General features: G+C 34.2%; 1 protein-coding gene across 2 annotated transcripts in view; it reads right to left on the bottom strand.

The window, feature by feature from the left end:
- LOC149551135 (MUS308 and mammalian DNA polymerase-like protein) overlaps nucleotides 1–11,718 on the bottom strand; it is a 245,060-nt gene extending 233,342 nt beyond the window's left edge. For both annotated transcript variants that reach the window (XM_089786704.1, XM_089786705.1), the window contains exon 1: nucleotides 11,528–11,718. In XM_089786704.1, coding sequence (XP_089642830.1) covers nucleotides 11,528–11,563 — 36 coding nt within the window. In that variant the 5' untranslated portion in view covers nucleotides 11,564–11,718. The remainder of the gene's footprint in view (nucleotides 1–11,527) is intronic.
- Nucleotides 11,719–18,015: the final 6,297 nt, after the last annotated feature.

The raw sequence follows: 18,015 nt of genomic DNA, 5'->3' as shown, positions 1-18,015 counted from the left end.
TTGGCATACCGCCTCATCGAGAGTTTGAACACAATATCGAGTTGGAAGCAGGAGCCAAGCTAGTCATAACCACACCCTACCACCATCCCAAAAAATTCAAAGATGAGATAGAAAGGACGATTCAGGAACTGCTCGAAATAGGATGGATCCACCCCAGTTCTAGCCCTTTTGTGTCATAAATAGTATTGGTCAAAAAGGACGTGACGATGCGCATGTATGTGAACTATCGGCCGTTGAACCAAAAAAAAAAAAATGGATATCCCATTCCAAGGATAGATGAGTAGCTAGATGAATTACATAGCGCAATCTATTTTTTGAAAATAGATCCCCGTTCCGGATACCACCAGATCTGCATGAGGGAATAAAACGTAGAAAAGACAACCTTTCGTTGTCACTACGAGCATTAAGAGTTCCTGGTAATGCCATTCAGATTGACAAATGCACCTGCTATGTTCAAATCATGCATGAATCGCATCTTCAACAAACAATTGTGTAAGTACTTACTGGTATTTTTTGATGATATTCTTATTTATAGCAGGACATGGGAAGAGCACCTAAAGCATCTGGATGAAGTCCTAAGGATCATGAAAGATCAATCTTTGTTCACCAAGCAATCCAAGTGTGAATTTGGTATAACAGAAATATTGTACCTAGGGCATGTTGTTAATAAATATGGAATTCAAGTGCATCATGAGAAGATTCAAACTATCCTTGATTGGCCTCGCCCAAAATCACTCACGAAATTCGAAGGATATTTCGAACTATGCAGTTATTATCGAAGGTTCGTTAAAAGATTCTCTCAGCTCAGTGCACCCTTAACGAATCTGACAAGGGAGGGTTCTTTCCAGTGGAATGAAAAAGCACAACTCACTTTTGATAAAATGAAAGAGGCAATGAGCACTTGTCCCATACTTGCATTACCTGATTTCACTCAACCATTCATTCTAGAGTGCGACACATCCGGAGAAGGCATTGGCACAGTACTGATGCAAGATAGACACCCCATAGCATATGAAAGTAAGAAGCTTACACAAACAAAACGCTTATATTCCATTTATGACAAAGAGATGTTGGCCATCCTACGTGCACTAACCAAGTTTCTATAGTATCTGGTGGGTGCCAAGTTTGTCGTTCGTACGAATCACAATAGTTTGAGATATTTTCTCGAGCAACAGGACTTGAACAAGAGGCAACAAAAATGGGTAAGCAAGGTTCAGGCTTTTGATTTTGACATTGAATATGTGAAAGGAAAGAACAATGTGGTTGCAAATGCTTTGTCCAGAAAACCGGCCATCTACTTACTAACCCAAATTTCAACAAACTGGAAAGCACATTTGTTGGTAGAATATTCCAAAAACACATTTGCCTGTGAACTAATGGATGGAAACACTCAGGATGATCGGTACAAAGTGGTGGATGACATACTTTACTATAAGAATTAGATATTTTTAGTGTCGGAATCCAAATTGAAGCAGAAAATCTTGAAGGAGGTACACAACTCTCCCTTGGCACGACACCCAGGTTTCATAAAAACTTATAGACATTTTAGGGAGAGGTTTTCATAGAAAGGTCTTTAAAGAGATGTATTGCAGTATATAAGAGAGTGTGCGGTCTGCTAACAGAACAAATCCGAACATACTCTACCTGCCAAGTTACGACAACCTCTACCAATTCCAGAACAGAAGTGGCAAAGTATCTTAATGGATTTCATAACTGGAGTTCCCAAGGTGAATGGAAAGGGTTGTATCTTTGTGTTGGTTGAAAGACTGACAAAGTACACACATTTCTTCGCCATCCCCTCAAATTTTCAGGCCGCACAAGTTGTCGATTTGCTTTTTAGAGAAGTCTTTCATCTGCACGGGTTACCCCGAAACATTATCAGTGATTAGGATGGGTGATTTCTCTGTATATTTTGGACAAAACTATTTCAGTTGGCAAGGACAAAATTGTCACCAAGTACTAGTTACCACGGACCAACGGAGATTGTAAACAAGTGGCTAGAAGGATACCTTTGGAACTACATTTCAACACAACAACAGGCGTGGGTCAAATGGATAGGCCTAGGAGAATATTGTTACAATACCACGTACCATATGTCCATCACAATGGCCCCATTGACAACTCTATGTGGGTACAAACCCCTTTCCTTCATCGACATAGTTTTGGGAGAGAGTTGCACACCAAGGGCAAGGGACTAGCTTTGGGAGGGACAGGACATCCTAAGATACCTGAAGGATAACTTATAATGGGCACAGAATCAACAAAAAATGTATGCCAACAAACACTAAATAGAGAGGAGTTTCAAAGTAGGAGACTTGGTCTACCTCAGGCTTTAGCCATACTAACAATCCTCATTGAAGGAAAAGGGAAAAGAAAAACTGAAGCCACGATTTTATAGGCCTTATTGTGTAGTTCGCCGCATCACTGAAGTCACCTACGAGCTGGAGCTTCCGGAGGAGAGTCGTATTCATACATTTTTCATGTTTTCTGCCTGAAGAAAGCTATGGGGCAGAAAGTCACGGTAGCTACAAACCTACCACCGCTCAATGAAGAAGAAAAGCTCATATTCGAACCAGTCGAGATTAGTGAAGTACGTGAGCAAACCCTGTGGAACCAAACGGTGAAGGAATATTTGGTATGCTGGAAACACTTGTCGTTGGACGACGCAATCTGGGAAGATGAGCACATTCTACAACATCCGACATTGTGTTTGCTTGACAAGCAAAATTTGAGACAGGAGGACTGTAATATTCTCATCATAAAAATATTTATTAATCATATCTTTGTTAATGGGTCGATTGATTTACAATATCTCGGACCCATTTTAGTTTTCATTTTCGGAGGTAAGTGTAGTCACTGGCAATCTTTGTACACCCTCAGTAAGTTTTCCTGATGGGTATTTAAGGACGGCTTGTAGGTAGTCGTAGGTATGCAATTGGAATTGTTTTCTTTGAATTGCGAATTCCTGTTGGAGTTTTGAATTGTTCACCATTTCAAAAGTGAAAGATCTTCCCTACTTGCCTTTTCAGTTTCAGTGGGATTCAAACCTCACCCTATTCCGTCGCCTATAATACTTCGCTCAGATCTAGCAAATCGGAGCACCATCTTGTGGCTAAAATTATTCGAAGATTATTTATGTTCTATCTCCATTCGTGTTTTGGCTCTATTTGATGAATCTGGGTCTTTGAGTTATTGCATGTTCAAACATTTCTATTCGTACCATTCACTTCTCCCTGCACAAAGTAGTTCATCTTTTTGGGTGCCTACATTGTCCTACTGTACAACAACTTCCCATTTCCCTCATTCTATCAAACATACGACCTCTCTCAACATTCACCAGCTCCCCCCAAGTATACCGTACGGCCTTAGTGCCTACCTCACGGTTATCATTGTCACACTGTACGGCCAAGTCATCCTACACCGTATAGCCTATTACTCCATCGTACTTCATTTTACCACCCCGTACGCTCTTTCCTCTACTGCTGGTGTACGGTCCTTCCATTATACCGTACTGCAACATCCTCCCTCTACCCCGTACAATCTGTTTCAGCCCAGTCCCCTCCATCATACGAACTCCTACCTTCATGTACGAACTATCATTTGTACGTAACCATTCATTGTTGTGTACTCAAAAACTGCATTGCTAGGTGGGTTCATTACAAATACTACCTGACTTTAAGTCTGATGGAAAATTTCCCTAACGTGCAAACACTAAATGCCAAATTGCTACAAGGTTCATAGGGTGTGAGAAAAGTCAACATAAATTTTCTCTTGTATGCTGCCAAAATCAAGGAACCTAAATTTGATGATAGCCTTTGGGATATCTAAAGATTGTCTTGATGAAGATCTCTTTGATGAAGTGGATGTAGAAGACATTGTTGGGGAGTTGGGGACAGAAGAGGAACAAATTTATTATGATAGAAGGGACAAAGAGGAGATCGCAAGAGGGCCTATCCATGCCAATTGTGGAGGGGATTCCTTAGTCATCCTCCAAGGCAAGGAAATCGAGTTGGCTAGAGAGCAACAGGAACAAGAGGTTGTAAATGCACTAGGAACAAGAGGTTGTAAATGCAATAGGGCCAATGTGTCGACGTCTTGGCACCAAAATGCTTGAAGAATACGACTACTATCCTACTAGGCTCTAAACTCTAGACTACACTCTACACTTAGAATTTTATGGTTACCGATAGTGGTAGATGAGACCCTTGTCTTTTGTTAATAGATAGGTATTAGGTATGCAAGGTTACATGAAAGAAATAGCATTGAGCAATGGGGTCTCCAAGTCTAAAATTGTTGGCTTAGGGTTATATCATATATTTCAAGGCCCAAACTATAATGTGAATTGTACAATTCTTCTTCTATTTCAATATAATTATCGAAGTGAGAAGTAATTTACAAGTACAACTTGATAGATTGTGGAAAACTATTTCATTCAGTTTATTTTAGGATTCATAAAAAATTTATTCAATACTGAATATTTTAAATTAAGAATTGGGATTCATAAATTTTACTCAGTCCCTGTATAAATAATGCAATGCATTTAGAGTTTAATTTAAGATTTGTTTAGATTTTTTACACAGTAAGGTTCATTTTAAGATTCATAAGTTTTTTCTCAGAATTGTATAAATAATGCAATGCATTTAGAATTAGAAGCAGCAATTGTAATTTCAATTTGTTAGGGTTTCACAAATGAAATTGCGAAATATGCTACAAAGAATGAAAGCATTTTTTAAATCCAGAAAAGGCAAATGAAGTGTCCTTCATTTGTCCTTAATGTATTCTCAAAGAATATCTACATGTGTCACCATTCCACAGAATTTCTGTAGAACTTTATGTTCAGTATTTTGACCCGAAATAGAACTTAAGCCATTGATCTAAGATCATCCAATGATCCTAAATGATAAATTTATTACAATGCAGTTATGGTTGTTAGAGGTTGGATGTGATGTTGCTCTTTATCGATAGTAATGGCTTTATTCTCTCGAAATTGGATGTGATGTTGCTCTTTATTGATAATCATGGCTTTATTCTTTCGAAATTAGATGTGATGTTGTCCATCATGACAAGTCAAATTCATGGCAAGTGGCCATTAATCGTCCAAAAAAATCCATAAATAACGAAAGATTACCCCAAAAAAATCTACAATTTTCAAACAATTGAAAATACTTCACTAATACCCTAAATATATTTTAATTTAAAAGAAAAACATTTGCCCAATACATTATTATTTTTGCCTGGATTTTCTAGAATTTTCGTAGGATGGGAAAATTTCGTCAGTAAAAAATAATAATTTTCCCCAAAAATAATAAAAGATTGCCATGATTTTGAACTTTTACCTAGGGGTTTCTTAAAGTTATCCCTAGTCCACAATCGAGGAACAATGGATAGAAGTAATACAATATGCAGTGACTAGGACATGGAAACACTTAGCATAAAGATAATAAGTTAATAACAGAGAACATTATTATACTGACTATCCATCCTTGTTAAAAGAAAAGATCAGTTTTAGACAGCTATAAGACACTATTATTATTGATACACAATCCATAAGATTAACCTGGTTAGCATCAACGGAAGCTACAGAAGCGATCGGAAGAAATGAAACCTTTTAATCATATGGTCAATATTAATCAAGAATATTGAGTTGGCTCGTTGAAGTAAGTCATTGATTAGTAATTATTAAGAAAGGACAGGATTACAACATAACGCATCTATTCACCATAGAACTAATGATTGTTTGGACTTGAGTAAAGATAAAAAATAATAGTAAGTATGGAAGAACGTGGTTTGAGTTATAAGCCAGCTTGCTTATATTGAAAAAAGCCTAAAAGGCATATCTTAAAATCCAAAGAATGTAAATATTCAATCACCAAATATAAGATGGAGTCAAATCCATCCAAGCAATCATCAAAGGATGAGAATTATGAAATATATTCTTTTACTCTTCACAAGGAAGATATGAGAAAGGAAATGAGTCATCTAATTCCTGGATAGAATTGTGTCACAGCAAATGATATTGTAACACATCTACGAGTTGGATACTAATGTATGAATGTTATACCCAAATTCTATAGGGAACCCTTATATGGTATTTTATATGTGTGTGTATGCATGTGTGTGTATAGACGTACATTATGTGTGTGTGTGTGTGTGTGTGTTTATAATAATGAAATCAAAATAATATATCAGTTATGTTTGTAATACCTAAGATAATAACATATACATAGTAGATTCCTTAATCACTTGCTAATACCATTAAGAGCGTAGGTTGATTTTGTCAGGGAGTGATGGCATATGTTAAGGAAATTGAGATCGTTAGGTAGAGTATTATGATTTACTGATTCTCTAATATTAGTATGGCAATATCAAGATAGTGATTGATAAAACTCTGATAATTTTGCAGCAATGCATTTTCACAAGATGATTCTGTGAACAGGTGAATGAGAATAATCACAATAACAAGGTTATTGATCTGTGCAAGATCACAGTCTAAAATACTGGTTTATATATATATATATACAGAGGATCGCTGGTTGTAATGCAATATATTTATATTGAGATCGCAGTTGCTTGAGATAGTAACATGGATTGTATTGATGCTTTTTCTCAACCAACCGAATCAAGATATATATGAGTAGGAAAGGTTATGTCAACATAGGGACATGTCTCTATGGAATGACAACTCAACGTAGAGACGTGTCTCTACGGACGTAACAACACTAATTACCTTGTTACAACAATATGTTAAGTGACCAATAGCCCTGGGCAGAACAAGGCATAATACATATGATTACTGTCTCGTATAAACAGTTATAATGATGACTGTTATAAGCCGACAACATGTCGCACAGTCATATGTCAATAACACAATATACAGTCATATCAATAATGCATCGGGTTGTCGTATGAATGATGGCCCAATAGGAGTCAAGGACCGGCACTCATATGACAACCATTAGTCGTAATATACTGAAGCATTCTACAGCAATATGACAGTCATTAATACTTAATAGAATCACAATATGTTTGGTGAATATACAGTACGATCTGATCACAGATTGTTTGATTGATATGAAAGAAACCAATACATATACATATACATATGTATATGTATATGATATCTTACTATTCATATCTAACTGACGCTACTGTTTCAACAGCGTAAAACCTCACAATGCAAGAGGAAAGTCTCAAGATGGGTTAAGGACATATATCACAAGTCCTTGAGAAGAAGTCCTGAGCTAGGTACAAAAATGTGTCCCATAAACCTTGAGGGAGCCTACATGTAAATTGCTGTCAAAGTACCCTAAGGACAAGTAAATCCCCATCCTTCTTAGGGTTGTTGATTAGGAGAGAAGAAAGGAATTAGGGCTTGAGTATGCATTATGAATCTATGATTGTTTCATAATTTAATATGATTTAAATGCATAGTGAAGTATGTTAATCTTTCGAGAATTAGCAAACTCCTAGTAGAGAACATTACAAATTGTCATTTCCAAACACAATCGAAACCCTATTTGACAATTTTAGTGTAAATCAAGTAAAGTCCAAGTTGGGGACATTACAACAATATTTATCTTAGCTACTACACCGGTCTGGGGGATGCAAGGACAGGGGGACAGGGGGACAAGTTTCCGGGACGGGAGGACAAAGGGACCTCAATTTGGGGACGGCGGGGGGACGGCAGGCGAGGGACGGGAGGGGGGGACAAGGGATATATAGTATATACTATACATATGATACTTAAAATGCTAATTATGAGAAGATGTATAACAATATAAGACATAAATATTAAGTATAGGTTCATCAAATCCGCTATTGCTAGTTTAGTTTTACATTGCATTGAACATTGAACAATGAAATATGAAAGAGATCTAAATTGTAACTTATAACTTCTATCAAATAACTTAAATAATCAAAGATTGAAGATTCAAATTCAAAATTTAAAAGTCATAGATATCTATTATGATATATCACATTATTAATTTAGCAAAAGCATGAGTGTCATTATTTCATCAATCATTCAATGGCATCATACATTTAATTAAATCAAACAGCAACAACCATGATATGATCACAATGTTCAATGTTCAATGTTTCAAACTGTTCGGCCGAAAAGTGCTTCAAAATGTTCAATGTTTCAATCTAAGTCACAAGGTTCGCCGCATTTCAGCCATGAAGTTCGAAATTCAGCGAACTTAAAAACCTTGCCAAAAAATCGTTCGAATTCGCCCCATATTCGTACACGTAAAGGCATAAAGTTTTTTTGAAATAAAATATATTGAAAACGCATTTACAAGGGCTTTTCCAAGTCGAGCAATGCAATTCGGTTCATCCGCGAATGTTTTTGCCATCGCTTTTCAAGGTCAAGCGGTCTGTATGAATGAATCCACCCCCGACAAAAACGAATTTTCCTGAGTTGCCGAATGGGGTAAATATGATTGGGAGAGAACCACATACTCCGACTGGGCAAAACCTTACGAAATGCAAATAGCTCAACGTGTAGATTTGTGAATTAACACTCAGTTGCATTTTTAATATAAATATTAGATTTAGTTTTTAACATTTCCATTTATTTTAAAGTTTTCTTTTCGTTTCAAATTGTACTTTCAATTTTTTTTTATTAAATCATTTAGATTTGATGTTTAATACATATATTAAAATATAAATTTAAACATTTAAATTTTATTTTAAATTATTAAATATTTGTTATTTGATTTGTGTTTTATTATATATATATTAAAGTTTAATATTTTAAATATCTAAATTATACTATATTAATTTTAGTATATAATTTAATATATTAATTATTATATTAAGAATATTTTATATAAGTTTTAAAATATTATAATATAAATGACTTTTTAAATTTATTTATTTATATTTATGTTTAACATAATTTTTTAAATTTTAAAGATAAATAATTTATATTTTTAATAATAAAATTAATATAAGACGATTTTTTTTCGAACATTTTGTCCTAGTCGAATTTCATCCGAATTTTATTGTTGTCGAACTCGAATTCGAACTCGAACCTTGTGACATAGGTTTCAATAGCATTTTTATGTGTCGAAAAGTGGGACGGCCAGTTGTCCCCGACTAGGTTGAGGGACACGTCCTCGTCCCCAAGTCCCCCAACAGGGACGCAAGGATGTCCCCATCTTGGTGGCGAGTTGGTAGTGTCGTTGGGGATGTGGGAACATCCTCCCCCTGTCCTGGGTGCATCCCTGTCTCAGGTGTGGTAGCTAAACATAGTGGGGATGCGTCCCCGTGTTACTATGATATTTATTGAAATAAAGGCATGGGAAGTTATTTTAGTAATCACAAAGCAAGACAAGATCCCAGTGTATGAGACACTACTAAGTGAATTCTAAAAAACAAAATACTTTTACATTTCTCTTCAATGTATTTAACATTTGTAATTCATTTGATTTTGACTTTTTGACCGAACTACCAATTGTTTTAAACATTTCCAATACATCTAACCTAGGGTATGATTTATGTTTTGATTTGCTTTGCATATTAAACAAAAAAAATTGAATTTAAAAACAATTGTTTCTCTCTAATGCCAACTAAATAATCCTTCTTCACTGAAACACAAGGACTCGCACCCCACCCCCAAACCTCAAAGTATCCATCCCCAAGACGTCCCTACACTAAGTACTTGTGTACCTAAGTACCCCCACCTCCACCATTCTACAACCACCACACTGCCAAGACGGATACTTGAATTTCTATGTCAATTTTGATTTTTGAATGTTACTATCGGTTGTGCACTATGTTAAATGTTAAATGGTTCTAGTTAGTGTTGCAATTTTGCTATGTTCAAGTATTTCAAATTGGTATGTCATACTAAAACATCATTTCATAACTAGCATTTCAAGTCCTACATAACAATTTTTCTTGTCTTATGAGTCGACTAGGTAGCTCATGGTCGTCCAACGTACACTCTTGCTTGTCTAGCCATTTTCCCTTAGCCATAGTGGTTCACGACTTATATCTTTTTGCCCAGTGATAGAGGTGTCCCCCATGCCCAATTCCTTTTTAGCAATGCTTTCCAACCCTCCCCCCCGCTGCTGCTATCCCCTCGCTGTCCCAAAATTGAGGCCCTCTGTCCCTCCGTCCCAAAATCTCGTCCCAATGTCTCAATGTACCCTAGTACTGGTGTTATGCTAATATTTTCAAATTGCTCATCAAGAATTCAGTTCCAAATCAATGTTTTCAATTGAACCATGCAAATATTTTAAGTTGAGAACTTGTAGTTAGCCATTCAATATTTCAGTTCCCAAAATATGTGATCAATTGAACGATTCTGAATTAAAATTTTGATACAACTGTACCTAATAGAACTCTGGAATCCCTATGAAGGTTCTGACAAGTGACTGTGTAAATAGGTTATCAGGAGTTCTGTTAGCAAACAATGTTTATAATTGAAGCATGCGGACATTTTATATTGAGGTTTTGTGGTTAGACAGTTAGACATTCACAAATTCAATTACCAAAATTTTTGATACACCTGTGCTGAAGATAACTACTTGTGTAGGCTCTCATGTACAATTTCGTAAATTCAATTGAATCGTGCAAACATTTTGAGTAGAAATTTTATAGTTAGCCATTCAAGAGCTGATTTCCCAAAAAAGTTTTCAATTGAATCGTACACACATTTTCAGTAAAGGACTTTTAGTTAGCCATTCCAAACCTGACTTTCCGAAAAGGTTTTCAATTGAACAGTCCTCAGTTGAATTTTTTGATACAAAGTCTGCTGAATAGAACTCCTTGCAAGAGTTCAGTTCCCAATTGATGTTTTCAACTAAAATATCATGATCAAGGTTTTTAAATTGGCTGCACTGTATAGAGCCCGCATATGGATCTTATGATTCGATTTAGCAAATTAATGAACAAGAATTCACTTGAGAATCAATCTTTTGAATTTTCAAATGAATCAGTCTTGCTTGGAGATTTTAATATGGCCGTACTGTCGAAAACTCCACGTGCAGGTCTTGAGATGAATTTGTAGATAAGTTGTCAAGATCTTAGTTACTATTCCATGCCATCTTTTCATCCGGCCAAAAACCAATGAGGTAGAGCAAACCCTTTCGCCTGTGATATTGATAGTTTCCCACATGAACCATTGATAGAGTGTCCGGGATGCTATGCTTACTGATGTAAAGGTGCATTGCACAAACAAAAACGGCTTATTTGTTTTCTTCCTTTCCATTGATAAATTTATTGACGACCATTTTGTTAGGGAAAAATTGGACCTGGTCTGCACCGAAATATGTTAAGAAGGTTCTAAGTTTGCTCCATGAAGAGTAATTATGACAAGAAATGCGTTCTTCTGTGACTGTGTGCGCCGGCACTTAGGTTTTTACATTTCTCAAAATGGGAGCAATGTATGTATATTCCCATTCTAAGGAATCTGAACTGAGGTTGGAGTGTTGAGAATATCTAGTTGCCAGGGCAGTAATCTGAAACAGTTTGAGATCAAAACATAATAGATGACAAAAGAAAGGGTTTAGATTAGTACCTGGTCTACCCTGGCGTTTCTCAAATTGGGGTTCATTTCTGAAGACCTCGACCGGTTGATGTCGTACTTGCCAAATCTGCTGTGGCAGCATAATTTAATGGCGCGGCCTCTTTCTGTTACCCTGGTGCCCCAGAGGAAGAAGGAAAAGAGGAGAGAAGCTACCACAAATTGAAATTTGAAACCGACGAAAGAACGGGGAAAAGGGGCGCTCAATTGGGTTTCTTTTTGTTACGTTTGTTCATTTCGACTCGTTATATTTGGTTCAAATTTGAGGCATAGGATTGAATATTATTTTTATTATTAGTCCCTGCCTATAAAAATAGGGTGCTAATGTTTTTGTCTACCCCCATGTTTATTTTTTTATTTTCCAAGAAACAACATATTCTAAGGTTTTTAGATTGTATATTTTTAATTTCATTTATCAAAACAAAAAAAAACTTTTTCTGATTGGATCCGGACTATTTTTCTGGGGTTTAATTTTATTTTCCAATACCAAAAATTATATATAAAAATGAAAAGACAACCATGCATTAATTACACTAACTCCCTCGATAAATGCACTCATCCCTAACACATGAAAGGCAATGGAATAAAAAAATCATTTCTTTTTTGTTATTTTAGGTTAACGTTAATATTGACGTCTCCAAGTGGCTAAGATTTTGTCACGTGGATTGTCTACTTTAAAAGTGTATGGTTGAAAATTAATAATGGACTTTGTTGGGTCGAACAATAAGTTATATTTATACCTAGGAAATTATTGTCTTAATGAAAATAATTTGATATGTACAATTCATTTGTGATGGTAAAAGCATAATTTTTATATTTTTAATTTGATTTACTATTATATGTTTTAAGAAATCAATATTTTATAGATAATCTATTTATTATGAAAGTTATAAAATAAAATAATTAGAACAATAGAATAATCAAATATGTGTATAATTAATCAAATTAGTAAAATTATAAAACCTTTACATTATTAAAGTAGTCATATTTTGATAATCAATAGAATAATATTAAAATTAGGACTATTAAGTTTTTGTGCAATATTTTTGAGTGGTAATTTATAGCTTTGATGACGTTTACTGACTTCTCTGCCACACCAAAAAGTGTGTTTTTTATTTATTTTTCCTGCTAATTGCACAAGTTCAACTAAAAATATCATATTATTATCATTCAACAATATATATTTTTATTTAAATATATTTATTTATTTTTTAAAAAGTAATTTATGACTTTAAACATTTATGAATGTAGACTTATTTTAACCAATTTTTTTATATTCATTTTCTATAAATGTCATTTTTAACACTTCAGGATTAAAAAATGAAAATAATATTATAATTCTTAATATAAAAAAATATTTTCAAAAGTCAAAATGTTATATATATATATATTACTTTGTTTTCATTTTATCAAAAAATAATTTTAAAAATGAATCTTTTAATCTTTTTTCTAATTTTTAAAGAGTAACTCAAGTACAATCCATATTATAATGTCAAAGGCAGGGACTCTTGCTCGCAAAGAGCTCTTGTTTCATTTCATCAGTTCAATTTTTAGATTTGAAATTTCATTTGGATTTACTTGAGCTTAAAAGATATGTTTCAATATAGATTTAGATGAGTATCATTAACAATTTATATAAAAATGTTTTAGAAATATAAATCTAATATTTTAGAATACTTCTTTTTTTAATTTATCAAAATTATTCTTTCTATTCAAATTAATTCATTTGTTGACAAATTTTTTTATTTTAGTCAAAATCATCAATATGAATTTATCTCATGGGAAAAAAAAAACTTAAAACACAATCTCTATTGTCTTCTTTAAATCGTTTTTTTCCATTCTATGGTCCAACTTATAACTAAAATTAGATTACTACATATCAACTAAAGACAATTCCTTATAACACTCATCAAATATTGCATTGTGATATTTCATAAGCATTTTAGCATTGTAGAATGCATTCTACTATATTTTGGACCATGGTTTTGGGCATTGGCAAAGGAAATTTTTTTGTTTTTATTACTTTGATCATTTATACAAATGAGAATAATTCATTTTCATAACTATGACCTAAGTTGAGATTGTTAATTTTAGAAAAATCAAGTTGTCATGTATAATTAGCCTTCCATAATTCTAGTCATACTCAATTTGATGTCATATTTTTTAGAGAAAATATTGATAAATTGTTGAATTGATAATTCTTAAATTTGTTAAAATATTTTAAATTTGTTGTAGGTATTCCTCCTCCATGTGTTGATTTTGAGAAAATGAGATGTACAACATTGATATCATACTTGAACAGTTGTAAGTGTTGAGATAATGGGTGTTGCACACATTGCATAATATTGTTATATTTTATTATTTTATTTTCTACCTAGATGGACGTGCAACATGTAAAGATTTCCATCGAATATTCTTGATGAGTTGTATTGTAACATTGTGATAATATTTCATGTAATTATTTAATATTGGGGAAAAGAATTAAATGCCCAATATTAAATGTGGGGTCAGTGGGTTAGGTAGCACATGGTTATAGCACATGGTTTATGTAATACCACTTGGTGGTTTTGTGGGACTTGCTACTATATAAGCAGCCACAAAGGTAGTTGTTATAGAGAGAGAAAGAGTGACAAGGAGAAGACAAAAGGCAAGAGTCGAGTGGGACAAGGCTTGACAGGTTAGCCAAGGGAGCATTTGTGAAGGTTGGAAGCATGGCATGGGATGTGTGGATTCATGCTTGTTCACATAGTTTGCTCGGTTGTGGCTATGGCCATGAAGGCTTCCATGGTTGTATGGCAGTGGTATTTTTTGCTGAATAATACATGATGATGGATGCTTTTGGAGGCTAGGTTTTTCCCTCAATAAGGGTTTCCCAGGGTATATCTTGTGTCACATTTTGTGGGTATGTTGCCTATTCTCTTGCATGTGGATTTTAATTTCGTGTTTATTTTAGATCTATCATGGGTTATGTGGAAACGGTTATATTCTTTGTTGCCAAGTTTCCTTACAGTAAGGATTTCTATATCCAATCCACTCAAACTTAAGGAAAGGTTAGTTTATGTCTTTGAATAAAGAATATGTATATTTCAACTAGTCAAATTGTGTGTTGGGTATAAAGTCATGCATTATGTAGTTATTATCTCTTGTATTCAACTTTATTTTATGGTTTTGGATATTGAACCACTACATAGGAGGCTAGCATTAACTCCCTTTATTTTAGCAAACTAGTGCAATGGAAACATGGTAAGAGAAAGCAATTGTTAGATCTTTGCCCAATTCTTGCAAAAGATTATTTTTGGAATTTTAGCAGAAGCATATTTAATTTCTATGTGTATTGTAACATAAAATGTCAAACAAAAAGGTCCACAAGATTCCTAAATAGATTTGGAGTCTTAGTCAAGCCACGTGGATGATTCAAGATTGATAGTTTGAAAATCTATAATTGTTTTAGGGAAATAAATTATTGGGGGATGGATGGGTGAGAAAAAATATCTTGTGAGCATTTGTCTCAATTTTCTACTTTTCTCGCAAGCTTCTTGGTGAGTTAAGGAGAACTCCAAACTGCATGGATTGGTATGGATTAGTACCTGTTGACTTTAGTTCTTGTAACTGAACTTAATAAATAATATCAATCAATATGATACTTTTGAAAGTGAATTAAATGAATTTTGGTGTTATCTCTGAACTAGTTGAGGGAGATTATGGGTGATTTAAGACATTGGAATTTGGGAAGACCTTGAATAAATTTGGAAGGTGAGAAATTTTTTCAATGGAAAACTAAAACAAGCCTTTGGACTAGCAAGCTTGGAAGTCGATTTTGGGCTTTTTTAGGATGGAAGGCTTGTATAAGAGACTTGAGAATCCACATAAATTTTAAATTTTCTTTCATTTGTGGTTCCTTGGAATACATTATGTTTTTTCTTGATGGGACTTTGTGGCGTTTTGGATATTTCTTTTTTCATTTAATTTTTTTTTTGTATCTGCATGTCTCTTGAATGGTACATGACAATCTTCAGATGTTTGCACATTTTTGGAGTTAAATAGAATTTATAGTTGGCATCTAAGTTGTTACAAGAGCATTGAGATTCATGGATAGACAGTAATGACGTGGAGGTCATTTGGAGGAGTGTATGTAGATAGATGGTCGAGGGAGATGAATTTTTTTAATCTTGATTCATGTTTACACTTTTTTCTTCGTACTTAGAATTATCCTCTAGACATGGACCCATGTGTAAAAGGTAGTAATTCAGATGTGTAAATGGTATGATAGGAATAATGTTTATGGGACTCTTAAGTGCACTTGTATGGCTAGTATTTAACCGTGATGGCATAGGATCTAAAAATAATTAATAATGTGAAGGTCATATTGGAAATATAAGAGAAGTAACTAAGAGGGGAAGGGTGAATCAATTACCACTAAAATAAATCCCAGATCCCTTAGATGTCTATACAAAACATAAACTCTACTAAAATTGTTGTTACTCGGTTAACACACAGGCACTCGATTAACACTAACAATATGTTCTAACTCGGCAAACACTATAATCTCAACTATTACTCGACAAATATTGAACATGAAGATCTTAAGATATTAAGTGTGATTAAACTTAATTAACTTAGTTGCATATACATAAAAGAAATATCATGAACACATGTGACACTAAGACTTAACATGGAAATCCAATTTGGGAAAAACCACCAATTGCAACTAGTTACTATTTTTCACTCTTCTGAAGTGAGCCCTGTTAGGAGTCAACCCTGTTAAAGGTTACAAAACACACTATTAGGTGTGACCCTATTAGAGGATTTAATAACCTTGTTAGAGGTCTTTAGACACTTCAATCTAGAAATATCACCTTGTTAGAGGATTCACAAATAGTTGTTAAGCCAACTCTGTTAAGAGATTTGATACACTGCTACAATGGTTAGAGAGTAACAATGATATGACCTCAATGTTGATGCAACTATATTACTGATTTTAGATCTCAATTCTAGTTCAATACTTGATCCTTCCTGATCAGATTAATCGTTGCAGCCCAACAAGGATATTCTACTTATCCTTCCAATTTGCTTCCTCTGAGCATCTTCTTATCTTCCACACATTCTCACACATTCAATCCTCAACTTGACCTTATACTTATATTATATGAATTGTCAAGCTGGCTTGAAAACAACTTAGAATAATTAATATTCATCTCCTCGATCAGCTAGAACCAACAAAAAAATCCATTAAACTCAATTTGCCAATATAAGAAAATCCTTTGTTAGCCAACCTTGCTCGGTAGACACTAGCAATAGAATAATTTTGATGTGTTAACCAAGTGAACTGAATTAACACTACATCTTCACAAGCTTCCTTTGGTAACCAAATGAGCTTGGTTAACACTGGTTCCATCCAACTTTTCTTTGTTAACCGAGTGAGCTCAGTTAACACTCAACTTTTGTGAACTCTCTTTGACACTTGAGTGAACTTGACAGACACTGTCTTCTAAACTTGGCAAACACTAGAATGCTCAACAGACATAGGAAACTATCTTAATTGCTCGAGTGAGCTTGACATTCACTGACTGGTAAAGATATGACATTTTGTGTAACATTAAAGACAATGTATAATTGATCAATTATTTTCAACAATCTCCCTTTCTGGTATTAATGGCAACACAACATGTCATAATATAATGAAATTTCATAATAAAATAAAGGAAAATATCCTTAGTTTCATTCTGGTTCTCATCCATGAGAACTCCCTCTATTAGTGTGAAGTCCCTCTGACTTCAATTTCTCCCTCTATTAGCAAACTCTTATATCTTCAACATCTACTACTAATAGCAAACTCTCCCTCTTTGATATCAGACTAGAAGTTGTTTCTCTTCAACATCTTCAAACAATTTTTTTGTGGTATGACACAAACTCTCCCTCTTTGACATCTCATGCCAAAGACAATATTCAGTGAATATCAATGTACCTAATGTACAAATCATATGCAATCTACCCTTTCATTATTGTATCAATTTGATTGATCTTCAACATGCTCTAGTTGATGCATCACTAGACTTCATTTAGTGAGCTTCACATAGGGTAATAACCCCTAACTTACCTCTTAGATAAAAAAAATGCATCCTTAGGTGATGGCTTGGTGAATATGTCTACAATTTGTTCTTTAGTATTTACATATTCCAATCTCACCTCTTTGTCTTGCACAAATTCTCCCATAAAATGATATTTTATTGCAATTTGCTTGGTCTTGGTATGCATCATAGGATTCTTTGATATATTAATTGCACTTGTGTTATCATAGAAGATAACCACTAGATCCTTGATTTCTACCTTCATACCTACCAACAATTGCTTGAACCAAACAACATTGGAACAATTAACTACTACGGCAACATACTCTGCCTCTACTGTAGACTAAGAAATGCAATTTTGCTTCTTACTTGTCCAAGACACTAATCTTTTACTAAGAAGGAATGCTCCACCAT

Source organism: Cupressus sempervirens, chromosome 6 (genome assembly GCF_028749045.1).
Source record: "Cupressus sempervirens isolate cs-2001-9-10 chromosome 6, ASM2874904v1, whole genome shotgun sequence".
NCBI classification, from domain to species: Eukaryota; Viridiplantae; Streptophyta; class Pinopsida; order Cupressales; family Cupressaceae; genus Cupressus; species Cupressus sempervirens.
This window is presented reverse-complemented; position numbering and strand designations above follow the sequence as displayed.